The following is a 16,421-nucleotide window of genomic DNA, read 5'->3' as shown; positions in this document are numbered from 1 at the left end:
AAAAGTACTAGGCTAAATTTGAAATGTATTTTAATGTTTATTTTTGATGTGAATTGCCTGTGAAATGAAAAAAAAAAAAAAAAAAAAAAAAAAAAAAAAAAGGCCACATAATATTTCATTAAATTTTAACACAAGGACAAGCACCTCCATTCAACGGCCATTTGGGGGCGGGGGGGGGGGGGGCAGCAAGAGAAAGAGAGCGAGAGAAAGAGAAAGAGAGATGAAACTTTTGAAGGAGTTTCATGCCCTGTTTTGTCTCCTATTCCAACAAAGCATTTCTTCCCACTGTACAACTTGGCCAAAGTTGAATGAAAGCAACCAGAGAGTGAGAAAGACTGAATGTTTTATTAACTCTTATCATCATAACTTTAAATCCTATACACACACACACACAAAACACATTACGAGATGCTTTAACCTTAAACTGTGATTAAGGCCTTGATGCCGGACAACCTTTTGCTGGATGTGTCGCCAAACAGAAACCGAACACAAACCTTTAAGATGAAAAGATAAAGCTACACTTAAGACGCTCTTGTAAAATCTAAAAGCAAAGCAGTTCAGTGCTCCACCGACCAAAGAGCAATGCTAGTATGTTAGCCTGTGAAATAAATATTAAAACCCTTTCCATGAGTTGCATAACTTAAATCATTTCCAAAATATAAGCACAGGACTATAATCGTACCGTCAGAGATATTGCCCCATATGACCCTTCTTCAACCTTTGGTTACACGCCTTTAATATATATTTTTGGTTCATCATGCCCATCAGGTGCTTTGAACAAAAGATTCATAATGTGATGATAGAAATCTTTATTCATGTCTATTTTATGCACAATAAAAAGAAAAAAAAAACAATATTAGGATCAAAAGGAAGTACATAAGCATTTTAAATGCAAATAAAGTAGTATATAAAATACCCCTTCTATACCCAATAAAACAAAACATAAGAGAAAGACAAAAGACAACAAAAATGGTCCCATGGAAACAATCATAACAGTCGGTGGCGTTGTATGGGGCAGGCTCTACGTAATACTACACTCATTTGGCAGCACTACTGTTAACCGTAAACTCCTCTGTAACAAGGCCTCTGAACTTTCTACAATAAAGGAACCAAAAAAAAAAAGTTCATGCATATATTTAATGTACACAAGTGTACCTTCAGATGAATCTCAGTAACTGATTATTATAAATATGATACTCATACAGTAACTACAGTGATTCACTACAATCACTACTGTGGGTTCAAAACTTCCTGAACAGACTTTCTGTGCGAAGCAAAGGAGATTCTTCAAAACGCAATATTCAAACATCTCGTTCGCTTCATGTAAACATTTCAGTTTAACATACCAGTAGATCTCCTTGAGCTACATCAAATCAAACTTGACCAATTCTATGACCCAATTTGGCAAAAGTACATCGAAACTTCACTAGAAACATAATACATTCACTTCATGTTTGACCCTTCATGTAGAAGACAGGGGATTGTTGTCCTTTAATCTAATTGCAACCTTGATATTTTACCTTATTTTCTGGTAGGTTTGCATTCAGTTCTTTGCAACAAGAAAACTAATTAAAATCTTTACCATTAGTTATTTGCATTAATTAATGCATTTACGAGTTTAGGTTCATTTTAAATTGAGAAATGTACTACTATCCATTGTTTACACATTGATTCTTGTTTTAAACACCTTAATAAAAGCATTGAACCATATTGTAAATTACAACACCAAATTTATAAACCGTTCAAATTATGTATTAAAGTCTCAAAGCAATGTATTGAGAAGACTCTACTCTAGTGAACATCAACATCAGTCCAATGAATAGCCTACCAATTTGAATAAGAGTCATTGTATCAATAAGGCCACAGAAGCTTAACTATGGAAATCTCCACGGATATGAAGTTCCAGACGATTAAGTGTCATCCCGGAAAAACTATGCTCATAGTAACGAGTACATCCCCTTAAATAGCAGCAAACTGGATAAACAAAATTGTGCAAACTACCACAAAATACTGATTCACAGTATTGTTTTTTTTCTTCCATAAGCAGTACAGCTAATGGAGAGTTATGAGGCTCGTGTGTCACTCATCTTTGCTACAGAAAAGCTTGTGTATTTGATGAGAAGCATCTAGACGTCTTTCTGGGTCAAACTAATATTTCAAACAGAGCAAAAACAACCAACAATAAAAAGCCATTAGATGAATGTGTTAAAGGCCGCATCAAGTGACATTGAGTTACGAGTGCAGCTCTTATACCGCCACCCCATACTACGCCACCACACAAAAAAAACAAAAACAAATTCACAATAGCAACGATATGAAACTTCCAGAATCATGCTCTGAGACGAGAAACCGGTATGAGAGGGGTACACTTCAGGTTCTTTAGGATCAAGAAAGCTGGCATGTATAAAACCCTCTCTTCAATTGTCTTCATGTCTTTGATAGTCTGTACTAGTGTGTGTGTGTGTGTGTGTGTGTGTGTGGCATCGATCAGGAAGCGATTACTCAACAGTCACAGACTTGGCCAGGTTTCTTGGGCAATCAACCTGTGTAGAGCAAGAAAAGAAGAATTAATTAAAAAAACAACGCACTAAGTAATTTGGCATAATAGGTACTGAACATTAATTTTTGTTTTTTTTATATTGAGTATTATATTTGATGGAGTTATTTTTGCTGCTTTATAGGCCTTGAACGGTTAAATACACACTTGTATGTGTCAAAAGGCCCATCTTTCCAAGTACTCTCATTAACAGTAATTTAGGTCTTAAGTTAAAGCAAACAGCTGAGAAAGAAAACACGTGTAACAGTATATTGAATCCAGGCAGCTCTTAAAGTGACAGCACTCTAATATTCCTGCTGTCTGTCATTATTTTAATCAAACAACAAAATGGATAAAATCTCACTGCTCTTGATTGAAATCACTTTTGTAACTTTAAGAAACCATACACACACACGATGCTCCTATCAGGATTTTTGCAGGCGATAGCGAGTACCGATTTCTTGTCATGGTGATCGGCCGATACCGATGCCGATTCTGATGCTTCAAGCTTTATTTAACACATGTAATAATATTATATAAATAATTACAAACATTATTCCTTATACAGTGAACATTTTACTATTCATTTAAAATTATGTTTATGCATAACATCAGGATACTTAATATAAGACAAAAATAAATGCAAACAAAATGTGTCTGATGCAACCCAAGGCAGAGATGGGCACTCGAGTTAGTGACTCGGACTCGAGTCGCATTTTTATACCCTTCAGACTTGACCTGAAATGACTCCAGCTCGAGGAAAAGGACTTGTGAATATTTTAAAAAGCAACTCGAGTCTTTTATCCTTAAATACTTCTATAAGTGCTTCCGCATCCCGGCATCCATCCGGACCGCGAGCCGTAACAGCAGCACCATACAGCGAGCAGCGCATCAAAACAGCACTGGCAGCACTCTAACGTCACTGTTTTGCATGACATGAAGAATGGATGGTTCATTTTTAACAGCAGATTCATACACAACTAATTTTTCATTGTTTCTCAAAACGTCGTAGCATTTCCACACCGGCGATGACTGCAGTATATGTCCCCACGCATCATCTACGGCGTCACGCGTTGACGTCATCAAATTGAAATCGGTACGTGAGATCGGCCAAATTTATGAGTATCGATCGAATCATAAAATGTGAATATCGTCCGATACCGATCTCTGGCCGATCGATCGGAGCATCCCTACTATATATTCAATTTACAGTGTTTTTATACAATTAGTTTTTTTGTGCTATTGTAGTTTCTTTGTCCTATTGCTTGTAATTATAGCATTTAATCGGTGACTGTTTACTCGTCTTCAGTGAGACTGAGTTTCTTTTTTTATTACGTTTTTTAAACAATTGTAGGCTAGTATTAGTTTTCTGTGATAATACTTGTGACAAGAATTATTAAATGTATATGGTATCAAATTATGATATCATAAAGACCTTGTTTAAGAGAAAAAAACAACAACTTTAAAACCATTTTGTGATATGATCAAAATCTAATATCATGTGTCAATTTATTTCACAGCAACAATATACGTCACCCACCCCTAGCGGTGGGTCAGCTGTTTTAGACTGGAGTTTAGGTTGTCCATTGTAAATCTTTTGGGTGGATCTTGTTTTAATCAAACAGCATTTTATAGATTGTCTTAAATGGAAAAAATGAGCCCTGGACTGTTTTCTAGATTTCATTTGAAGACTTTATTTTCTGTACACTGCAAAAAATGAAGTGGCCCCAATGGAAAAAATATAAAATTTAGTATCATACACTACTGTTTAAAAGTTTGGGGTCTGCAAGATTGAAAGAAGTCTAATATGCTCACCTATTTAATAAATACAGTAATGCTTTGATCATTTCTATTTTAGTTTTTTTTAACAATCGTTAAGGGCACACTTCTCAATACTCTTCACATAGTTCTTTTAAACAGCTTTCATCTGGGTACAGCAGTTAACTGCACAGTCTTAATGCACTAAAACTACCAAAGCACTTCATACACGTCTCAAATCAACTCTTCTTCCATAACACTAGCAAAGATTGTCAACCACCAAAAATAATGATCTAAAAAAAAACACTAACAACAGGTGGTAAATTTATAAAATTTCATTACAAAACAAGAATGACACCTTTCTACTCGTTTAGAATTCACTGCAATATATTACAGTCTATGTTTACATTACAAATGATTCCTTATTTGTCTCTTTTTTTGGTTATGGTAAAGTTTTTAAATGACGAATACATTATTTATATTTCAATAATGTATTACTGTGGAATTGTAGCAAATTGCCGTCTTGTTCACTGTTGTATCATGTTAGGTTTTGAACAGAGGTTTGGTTGTGTTTGAGTGAGAATAGAATTCATGTAATCAGAACAATGTAGTCACTGAAATCATTTTGCCAATGCAATGACAAATGATCCACAGTTTAACACGCATAGACTGCTGCTGTGCTCACTGTGTGACAAAAGTGACCCAAGTATTGACAAATGTGTCCAAGTGATTGTAAAAAACACTTTAAATTTAGAACATTTCAAATAACTCGTGTAGCAATTTAAGTCTTTACTGTCATTTTTGATTTGATTTAATGTGTCATTGCTGAATAATGGCATTTATTTATCAGGAAGTGAGATGAAAGCGAGTGGATAAGAGACTCACGTCGTATCCGCGGAGCACAGCGAGGTGGAAGGACAGCAGCTGTAGCGGGATGACGCTGAGGATTCCCTGCAGACAGTCCACACTGTGAGGCACTTTGATGGTGCGGCTGGAGTTTTTGATGGTCTCGTAGTCCTCCTTATCACAGATCACGATCGGACGGCCCTACAACAGTAACATAACCACATCCTCTTAAACGGAGGAAAAACAGCAGCTAGGGCTGTCTCTACATAGGAAGCTTTTAATTCAGTCTATCCTTGCGCGTTTTTGGCATATAGCATTGTGATTGGTCTGCCACTTGATTTTCAGCGCAAGTAATCAATGTACCTCTGAATTTTAAACTATTTTATATCTTACAAGCAGTAGCATTACCTTCAGGACATGCAAATCTAGTAACGATAAATGTGAACATTTGAATGGCTCTTACCTGTCTCGCCACGACCTGCTGCAGTGCGTTCTGGCACTTGATGTATGTGTGGTCTCTCATGATGATCATGATGACAGGCATGAGTTTGTCCACTAGAGCCAGCGGCCCGTGCTTCAGCTCTCCAGCCAAAATCCCCTCTGAATGCATGTACGTGATCTCCTTAATTTTCTAAATGACACACAAACACAAGCTTTAACATGGGAAGACAGACTAGATGGGAACTATGAAACAAATACAAATAAAAATAAAAAAGGGCAAAGAAAGGCAAGGCAAACAAAGCAAAAAAAGTAAAAGCAAAAAGAAAATGAAGAAAATTCAAAAGCAAAGCCAAACCAAAAAAAGTGTTGTCACTAATTTAAGGTCCAATTCTTGTTATTAACAAACCAATAACTATGACTGTTTAGGTATTGGGATGTAGAATATGGTCATGCAAAATATGTGCTTTATAAGCACTAATAAGCTGCCAATATATTAATATTATGCATGCTAATAAGCAGCTAGTTAATAGTGGGAATTGCTCCCTAAACTAAAGTGTTACCCAAAAAAACATTTGCACAACTGTTGCATAACCACAATCAGCGAAAAAATAAATAAATCTAAAAGTACATAGGTTCATGTGCACATTTTTGTGGTCAGAGCTTGCTAATGCCTTAATGACAGCTTCATTCTCAGTTCCAGTGTATGTGGGGTTTTTTCTGAACTAACACGGTCAAACTGCTTCCTCTGTTTATTTGTGGTTCGGCTAAATGAGGCCAAACTTCTGGAAAATTCTTAAGTCCATCAGTTAAGATTCTTATTTTCTTCCTTGCTCTTGTTTTCCTGTAAGACTTGGATGTACAGGTCTACTCATTCTTGAATGTGAAACAGCATAGTTTCAATCAGTGCAAATTACACTCAAATCAGAAACAGAGGGATGCCAGAGAGACTCGGTTAAAGGGAAAGTTCATCCAAAAATCATGTTAAAAGCTAGAATAAAAAAAGTGCAATTTCACAATAAATGTAAGCTTATATTCATATTCTGCATTTAAGAACGTTTCCCCAATTTTTGAGAGCTATGATGAGAGTTATAATGAGAAATTTGAGCGCTTTGATGAGGAAAACTAGCAGTCAAGTATGACTTCAATTTGGGTCTGTTATTTCCACAGAGTTTTCACATGGTTTAAGGAGGCTTGAAACAAAGGTAGGAGGGGAGTGAGTGCTAGATGGGTGAAAGGAGAAAGGGAAGCGGTCTAACCAAAGCTCCCTCCAGGCAGGTGGCGTAGTGGTATCCTCTGCCCATGATGAGAACGCTCTTCTGCTGATACAGCTCAGCTGCTAACTTCTGAATCTCCTCATCCAGGCTCAAGACCTCCTTGATTAGATCTACAGAACGAGACACACAGCTATTTATGACAGACATGAGGATACCAATTACAAGAAAAAATTCAGCAGCCAATTAGTCATGTTCTCTCTTTGTAATGCGAGTAAAGGCTCTAAAAGAAAGATTTCCTGGAACGGAACTAAATTAATAGGTACCGTTTCAACTGTACATCTAAAATGTCCACTTTTTCCCCTTTCCTTCCTTTTTTTGTTGTTGTATGAAACCGAAGCCGTCACAAATGATTTGTTATATGTAAAGCTAACTTTAAGTTTTTGTTCATAAAATCCTGACAAAATTTATAATATACATTTATAGACTTTAAATCTTTATTTTAAATATTTATAAAATACTATCCCTTTATATAAATATATTACTACACATTATTATTATTATTATAATAATAATAATAATAATAATAATAATAATATCATCATTAATGCCATTTCTTGTTTTTTTTTTTTTTAAAACGCCCACAAAAACATTTTAACAAACCCAAAAAGGGGGCAAGTTTCTAAAAACGCTAGCTAAAAACCATGTCAACTAACTTGCTCCGCAAGAATCTATCCAAATATTGACCCGAATACAAGAATGTTTTTTTCTTGGAAATCCATCTGAAAAAACAGACATCATATATTCAGGGTCCAGACTTTGACATGTCAATAATACACCTACAACAGGTGGCACCAAACACGCATAAAACGAGTGTGCCATGAAATATGTAATGCTAATGAAATGAAAGATTGCGAGTGAAAAAAAAAAGAAAAAGCTTACAGCGGCATGAGTCGTGACTGTCATGTTAGCCTGATGGGACCAAACTTCCTCTGTAAGTGATTTTAAAACATAAGACAGTACCCAGATTTGAAGACTACAATAAGATTTCACTTCTAGGCCTACTGTTAATAAAATTGGTATGCTACTATGAGATGGATAGCCTAACTGTGCGTTCACACCGCCACCGGCGAGAGCGTCAAAATTCGCTCTGGCCGCCCTGCCAGCGACGCTGTAGAAAGATTCCTTGACGCTCTGACGAGCGAGCGCTTGGTCTTGTATTTAAAGGAGCCGCAAAGGAAACAAGCAGGTTGATCTTGTGTAGACTGACCACAAGTAGGGTATAAGTTACCCTCATGAAATATTTTAATTGTGAAAGTAAGAAATTGATCGATGGAAAGAACTTAGTTACATGTTTGCTAACTAAAACCAATAAAAGCCATTTGTGTGGCGTGTTTGTGTTCATGGTTAAGTGCTAAGTTAGTCTAATTTCAACATGCAGTTTATAGGAGACGTTTACGAGCCTAGGTCTTTAATTAACATTAATTTGTGTGCAGCCTACATTCCAAATTGTCCTGGTTGAAGTGTAGCCTAAATGCAATTGGTCAAATCGGTGTTGTTTTAAGGGAAATTAATTGCATTTCTGATGAAAAACAAGCGTTCTAGCATGAAAGTGCTATAAAATGGAACTATTGTGGTCGGAACCAAAGTTTACAGGACTGCGTTCTCTGGAACCCTCTCAAGCGGAGGACTTCTACATTCCGATTGGTTGCCGCCCAACCGCGTCATAGCTCATTACCATAAAGTTGACCTGACTTCAACTCTCCTCGACGCTCTCACCGTCCAAGACGCGCTGTGCCGCTCTCGCCGGAGCTCGCCGCCGGCTCACATTGAAAGACTTCCAGCCACTTTGATGGTGTTATATAATTCAGATGGGCTACCTGTTATTTTTATGGTATATCAAAAAGTACATTTTTAAAGTCATTGTTGGTACATTTGACCAGGATTTACCATACTTTCAAAACAAACTAAAATAGGAAAAATATGTAATATGAAAAAAAAAAAAAAAAAAAAAAAAAAAAAAAAAAAAAAAAAAAAGCGTTTTACAGAGAAAAAAAACGAAGATTTGATTTTCAAAAAGCCTAGGTACATCTGGAAAAAGGGGGGGGGGGGGTCATCTTGTATTCGGATCAATACGGTACTGCTCCATCATGACATTAGCTGAACTTCAAGAGGGAACAGATATGGCACCTGCTTGCAGCACCCCTTGTGGCAAGACTGAGAACATGTACATGTGTGGTACATGTGTTGGTTTAATCTACGTACATACGTTTTGGGCTAAAGACTGCAAATACAGCATCCAAAACATGCTAGCAATAATTACAGATTCAGCAGTTCTTCATATGAACAGTGAGCTGGAGCGCAGGGGGAACGTCAGTAACTGGCTGCCAATACATTCCTGACCTCATGGGCTTGGAAACAGAACGAAAACTCCACAGAGGGAAAAAGCAAGAACTAGAGAAAGATGGGGAAGGGGGGTGCCCCAGCAGACACTTGCGGTCCAATAAAGACTTCCAGCAATGACAGAGGGCTGGCCGAGGCAGTCTACTCCTCTCTGCACACAAACTCCTGAGCGAATGCACTTACACGCACATGGAGCTCTATGACGTCAGCATTTCACCATCGTAAGTGTACACAAAAAGCACATGCGCACAAAAGCACAGAATTTAGTTATCGAATTTACTAATAGTGACTAATGACTAGTATCAGATTGCAGCAATTCTAGACAATTCAAAAACACACACAGCTGTATTTGTGCTTACCTGGCAGCACTTTGAGGCCTTGTATGATTTCTCGTCTGCGTGGCTGCACTGAGATTCTGTCGTCGCACATCAGCAGGGCGAACATGATGAGAGCCACGAACTGACTTGTGTATGCCTAAAATAAATAAAAACAAACAGCACAAAATAGTGTTCACATGAGCTCAAAATGCTATTTGTTGTTACAAATGGGGGTCAATCCTACACTATACTCTGGCCCACAGTGGCCCCACAAAGTAGTTGAGACGCTGAAGCCACAGTTAAAATGTGACCAGTTATAAGTGACCATTTTTCTAATTGAGATTTCTACATCATCTGAAAGCTGAATAAGCTTTCCATTGATGTATGGTTTGTTATGATAGGATACAACTATTTGAAAATCTGGAATCTGAGGATGCAATAAATACACAATATTCACACACACGCATTTTGATTTAAGTCGCAAAAATATTCTGTAAACATGAATCCTGCATCAGGGCTGGCAAAATCGCTAGCCCGACGCCCCAGGGCTATTGTGTTTTCCAGTCGGGCTACCAAAATGCATCACTGCCCTGCCCGACGGGCTACCTTAAATACAGGGCTCCCACGCAGTGTTCCCTCTAAGCTGAGCGCACACGCGCTCCTCTTCCACCACGGACGCGCAGAAAAAATTATCAGTTTAAATAGTTTGTTTTGATAATATATTATGTTAGGGCTAGATTATAAACCTGATAAATAATTGACCTTGTTTTTGAGTCTTTGACTGAGTCTCTTGCTCAAAGGCTGCATTCATTTAAAAAAAAAAAAATACTGAAAAAAACTGTTATATAGTGAAATATTATTGCAATTTCTAACATTGGTTTCCCATTTTAATACCTATACTTTAAAATAGTATTTATTCCTGTGATCAAAGCTGAATTTTCAGCATCATTACTCCAGGCTTCAGTGTCCCATGATCCTTCAGAAATCATTCTAATATGCTGATTTATTATCAGTGTTCAAACTGTTGTGCTGCTTCATATTTCTTTTGGAACCTGTTACTTTATTTGATTCTTTGATTAATAAAAAGTTTAAAAGAACAGCATTTATTCAAAATAGAAATATGTTCTAACAATAGAAGTCTTTATCAATTTTATCCATTTAACACATCCTTGCTGAATAAAGTTTATAGTATCTTTAAAAAAAGAAAAAAAATAATTCTGACCCCAAACTTTTTAATAGTTTATATTGTAACAAAACCTCTATTTTGACTAAACGGTGTTCTTAACTTTTTATTTTTAAAAAATATCACGGGTCCCAAAAAAATACAGTATACAAAATAAAATAAAGCAGTACAACCGTTTCCAACATTGATTAAAAATCAGCATATTAAAATGACTTCTAAAGGATCATGTGACACTGAAAATAAAATTGTATTCATTCCCGTGAAGCAAAGCGGTAAAGTATATTAAAATAGAAAATAATTTTAAATTGCAATAATATTTCACAATATTATTTTGTGAAATAATATTCAGTATTTATCAAATAGATACAGCCTTGATGAGCATAAGAAACTTCTTTAAAAAAAAAAAAAAAACTTTGATCCAAACTTTTGAACTGCAGTGTATTGTCCAGTAAAAATATGTTTTCTCAGGTAACATAAAATGTACATTTAGTTACATCAAGGGTCAAATCAAATAAATAGCACATTAAAGTTAAAAGCATGCTGTACAGGTCTGGTATAAAGAATGCTTTTGCTCAGGTGCCCGAAATGTCCACCCAATAGAGAAAAGTTTTGCTCAGCAAGAAAAACAAAATTAGAGGGAACATTGCTCCCACGGGTCCTTAAATTTGATACAACTAAACTGAAGAGCTTAAGGCCTTAGACAGTTTTAAATACGTTAAATGGTATAAGAAATAATTTTTCAAATTGCCTTAAATTAAAAATTCTGCATGGAAAAGTGAAAGAAAAAGTACTTCCTATTTTTCTCTCCATCCCCATCTCTCACAAAGGCCTTTGATCCCAAAGCCTCTGTGGCTTGTAAATCGCTTTAACAGCATTCCTCAGTGCATACGTTGTCACATTACACGTCTAAATGTAATCTGGTGCTATGCCACTATCTTTCAGAGAATATTAAAGCTACTCTCAGTCAGATATGAAGCACATTTAGGGAGCACTGAGGACGTCTGACAACATGCTCTGGCTCACTTATGGTTCTCCGAGTTCACGCAAGATACGTCAAGTGACAGTAGAGGAGCCACGGACCAGACATCCACCCTCACTAATCACTACCACATGAGCACTGATCCATGGGTACATTTTTCTTTGTTGCTTATTTACAGAGGATTTTCATCTGTGACTGTTCACTGCCTGCAGGGATAAAGTTCCTGTACCAATCTGAGGTTAAGGAGTTTGGTCTAAGGAGAGATGTGATTGACAGATTATGATCTTGGTGAGCCGTTAGATCACATTAAACCAGCAACCCTTTTTAACCAATTTACCAGAGTCCCAATGCACAGTAATCCAAAACCCTCTGCGTGATTTTAAGGCAACAAGGCCCTCAAAATTAAACAAACCCAAACCTGGTGCAAACCTTAAGTTATACATTTATATAAAAAAATAAAAATAAAAAATGCAAACAACTCTATTGCAGTCAATTTGTTTGGCCCCATTCGAATTCAGGTTGTAGACCACTGCGAATCAGGGGTCTGTAAATTGACCTAACAGTCCATGCAACATTAAGTCACCTAATCAGACCTGTGGGATGATTGCAAAGGCTGACAGCCTTAGTGTCAGTGTAAAAGTCTGTTTTCTCTTTCAGTTTTCTATAGTGCTGGCTGTTATAATAATGGCTATTATAACAATACATTGACTCTTTTATAAAGTGTATCTTTGTCTCTTCCATGAAGAAGCTGGATGCAAAGAGACATAAGTTGCATTTGTAAAATGACTTCTACAATGGTGTATTAACCAACAGTCCATGCAAAATTGCATTCCCAAAGCGTAAACTTCATGGATGGTTGCAAAGGCTGAAGGAGGCATTTGAGCAGCCATATCACCCTGTAGCCCAAGACTGGTTGCTCACTGAAGCCAAGCAGGGTTGAGCCTGGTCAGGACCTGGATGGAAGACCTCCTGGGAAAACTAGGTTGCTGCTGGAAGAGGAGTTAATGAGGCCAGCATGGGGTGCTCACCCTGTGGCATGTGTGGGTCCTAACGCCCCAGTATAGTGACAGGGACACTGTGCTATTAAAAAAAAAATAATAATAAAAAAAAAGCACCATCCTTTGGATGAGACGATAAATCAAGATCCTGACTCTCTCTGGTCATTATAAATCCCAGGATGTCCTTCGAAAAAGAGTAGAAAAAGAGTCCTGGGCAAATTTGCCCATTGGTTTCTGGCCATCATGGCCTCCTAACCATCCCCATATCTACTAATTGTCTGAAAATGGTCTCCTCTCCACCAATAAACTGGTGTGTGGTAAGCATTCTGGCGCAATATGGCTGCCCATCGCATCATCCAGGTGGATGCCGCACATTGGTGTTCGTTGAGGAGATTCCGCCACAATGCAATATTAGGTTCTTGAGCAGGGTTGGTTACTCTTGCTCTAATCAACTCTGGACCTCGAGATCCACTTTCCAGCAGATATTAGTTCCAACCTGGATTAAACACACCTACCTGCAACTTTGCTGTGTTCCTGAAGACCTTGATTAGCTGGTTCAGGTGTGTCTGACTAGGGTTGGAGCTAAACACTGCAGGAAAGTAGATCTCGAGGTACAGAGTTGTGGACCCTTACTCTAGTTCCTGGAGGGCCACAGCCCTGCAGAGTTTAGATCAAACCCAAATTAAATCCAGGAACCGAGTTTGACACCTCTGCTCTAGATGTATCTAAACGAGGGGTTCACACTGACTGTGACCAAGCCAACACGCACACACCATTCATTTTTGGCCATATGCGTTTCCAATTTTTCATTTCAGTAGGTAAAACAGTATATGGATTCAGTGAGGAACAAGCAGAGCCACAACCGACTTGAGCGACTTCTAGCCACTGAAGAAAAAAAACCAAAACAAAAAAGGGCCCGTTTCAGAAGACAAGTTTACCACATAAACTCGGCTTATTTCAGTTAGTCTGACTTATTTTTAATCAAATAAACTGACAATACGTCAGACTAACTAAAATAAACCTGGCTTATTTGGTAAACTTGTTTTATGAAACAGGCCCCAGAAGTGTCAATGGGTAGCATGACATAATTGAGACTTTGAAAACAGTGACAAAAAGAACCCCTAGGGGAGCACTGAAAGTTTTATGCACTGAATTATAAAGGATACAAAGCTTGCCACAGCAGCATTCTTGTAGAACAGAGGCCTCGATCACAGCAAAATCAGGCAAAGCAATAGGTCACATCTACATCAAATACAGCAACTCACAAGATGGGCTGGGCATAAGCTAACTGGCTTCAAACTGTGCTGCAACTGGTGTATTTTGGCAAAGTGGAAGGAACAGTTGGAGGTTGCCTGGTGCCTGGAAAACTGTTGACTGCAAAGATATTTGATTAGCAGATATTTGGATTTGGGTTAAACGAAGTAGTCGGCCTAACCATCTAATGTCCACAATGCGCAAAATGTGATTGGTAACTTCACTGGCTGGATTTGTGGTGGCAATCTAATGTACCCAAGCCTTACGCCCATGTACGAAAGAGTCAAGAGAGGGAAAAAAAAAAAAAAAAAAAAAAAAACACTGGCATCTAAATGATGCTTTTATTTCTCAGTCAGCAGAGGGTCATCTTCCCCATCTTAAACTTCCTAATTTTGCAGCTTCAAACTGGAAACCCAGGAGCATAACACTCCAAGTAGTTGTGGGTGTAGAGGTTCCCCTGAGGGACTGCTCTGGTGCTGTGCAGACATGAGTGTGAGTGTGAGTGTGAGTGAGTGAGAGAATCTGTGGAGTAATCCAACGATTCTCAAAAGTCCTGACATTTTAAAAGTGTGGTTTAAGGATAATTTATACAGCAAGCAAGAAGACCAGATAACCTCGACTTGAGGGTGCATGATTGTTGGGTGTTTTTACAAAGAATAAACATGTACAAAGTAGGGCTGTGTATTGGCAAGAATCTGGCGATACGATACAATCACGATATGGGGTTGCGATACGATATATTGCGATACTGTAAGCAAGGCGATATATTGGGATATTTCTTATTTTAGGAATAAGATATTTTTTTTAGGAAAGCTGTCATTAAGAACACACCACCATATGCAAACCTTAGCAAAAAAATAAATAAAAATAGTTTAACCAGAACACACTGGGATCTGCATTTGCAATAATCAGTCCCTGTAACATTCAACATTACTGCACCACTTTTTGCGCAGTACGAGTAAAGGGGGAAATATTCAAGTGCTTGATGATTCTTTAGTTAAATGCATGTATAAAATGTATTTTATAAAAAGAAAAATATATATTTATAGACTCTACTTTAAAGTTTCACAGTTTAGGTTTACAATTGTGACATGCAATGTCATAACATTTGATCTGAACAAAAGATTACATCTGCTTAATATCAATGAAAAATAAAGTGCTTGCAGGATTCCTAAAGAAAACAAAACAATTGTAAAACAATCAAATAAATACAGATGTTAAACATTCTCAGAACTTTTCAACTTGGCTTTCACAGGTTTTTCAGTTTGTGTTCCGCATGGAATCGCCGAGACCGCGACGCGTGAACCGCCCCAACTGCACAAAACGCCCCCGAATTACGAGAGAAAGCTGCAGCCGCGCGGCGACTCTACCGCCCGCCCGCCACGCTCCGCGCAAAGACTCTTCAACACGGGACGCGGCAAGCGGCAGAACCGAGGTTGCGCTCGCGCAGCGGTCCCGGGGCAGACATTACCACAAAAGCCCAAATGGTGCCACACTTCAGCTTTGTACATCGAAACGAGAGCTGGAACAATTCTTTCATCCTCCATTACTGGCAGCGAACTATATTAAGTGCGTTTTTTTTTTTTTTAATATTGATATTCCGTTTTGGAGAATTGATACAGTATCGCCCAAAAAAAAAAAAAAAAAGCGATACTCATGTGTATCGATATTTTCTTACACCCCTAGCACAAAGAAAGTCCTTTGGAACACTTAATACCCCGATCTGGAAAAACACGAGTTAACTAATAAGTGGGAGGATAAAAGAATGAATGGATGGATTTCTACTTGTATTGATGATAGATGAGAAAGTGTCATTCTCTTTGTGATGAGTTCCAGTTGGGGAAACCGCTTCCAGAATGACCATCCCTCCAAAGGGCATTCATCGGAGACTCTTGAGAAATTATTACGACCACAATGCACCACAGGAAACAGACCATCATTTTATAGAGCAACAAAGTGTCAAATTCATGTTCATGAAATTTAAAAAGAAGCTAATATACAGCAACAACAGAATCGTAATTAATCACCGCACAACCAGGCCGGTGGAATCGATTAGAATGGCACGACACCATAGAATGGCATTATAAACGTTTTAAAAGGACAGGCACCCCCAGGGAGAACCTGAGGTGCCTTACTGATGGCTGAAGGTCTGGAATCCATGGCAGCTTTCATTGGCCAAAGCACGCCCATGAGGCCATTTGACCGACATGTCAAACAACAAACCACAGTTCGAAATGTCGCCACAATAACAGACCGGTGTGTAAAAATCTGACGTGTTTTAAAGATTCTATGCCGCGAACTTTATACATTTCATATTCTTTTGAAAATCCAGCGTTTAGTTGATCCTGACAAGCGCTCGTCGTCACAGTTGTAAACACGACGGCTTTCCTCTTTTGTGAGGGGGTTTGGCACCACGGCCTCTTTGTTTCCAGGAGGAACATTAAAGAACGCAACACGCACGTCTCCCGCAAATCCTGTATAATTCAACCAATCCG

The 16,421-nt window shown here is 38.0% G+C and overlaps 1 protein-coding gene across 1 annotated transcript in view; it reads right to left on the bottom strand.

Moving 5' to 3' along the window:
• Nucleotides 1-325: 325 nt before the first annotated feature.
• The window catches only part of LOC306849560 (glutamine--fructose-6-phosphate aminotransferase [isomerizing] 1), a 36,915-nt gene continuing 20,819 nt past the window's right edge, over nt 326-16,421 (bottom strand). The window contains exons 14-18 of the mRNA XM_079384686.1: nt 9,555-9,669; nt 6,838-6,965; nt 5,604-5,771; nt 5,180-5,341; nt 326-2,543 (exon numbers count right to left, since the gene is read on the bottom strand). Of these exons, the coding sequence (XP_079240812.1) occupies nt 2,499-2,543; nt 5,180-5,341; nt 5,604-5,771; nt 6,838-6,965; nt 9,555-9,669 (618 nt within the window). The 3' untranslated portion in view covers nt 326-2,498. The remainder of the gene's footprint in view (nt 2,544-5,179; nt 5,342-5,603; nt 5,772-6,837; nt 6,966-9,554; nt 9,670-16,421) is intronic.

The sequence above is a fragment of the Barbus barbus genome (assembly GCF_936440315.1).
Source record: "Barbus barbus genome assembly, chromosome: 29".
Taxonomy (NCBI): domain Eukaryota; kingdom Metazoa; phylum Chordata; class Actinopteri; order Cypriniformes; family Cyprinidae; genus Barbus; species Barbus barbus.
This window is presented reverse-complemented; position numbering and strand designations above follow the sequence as displayed.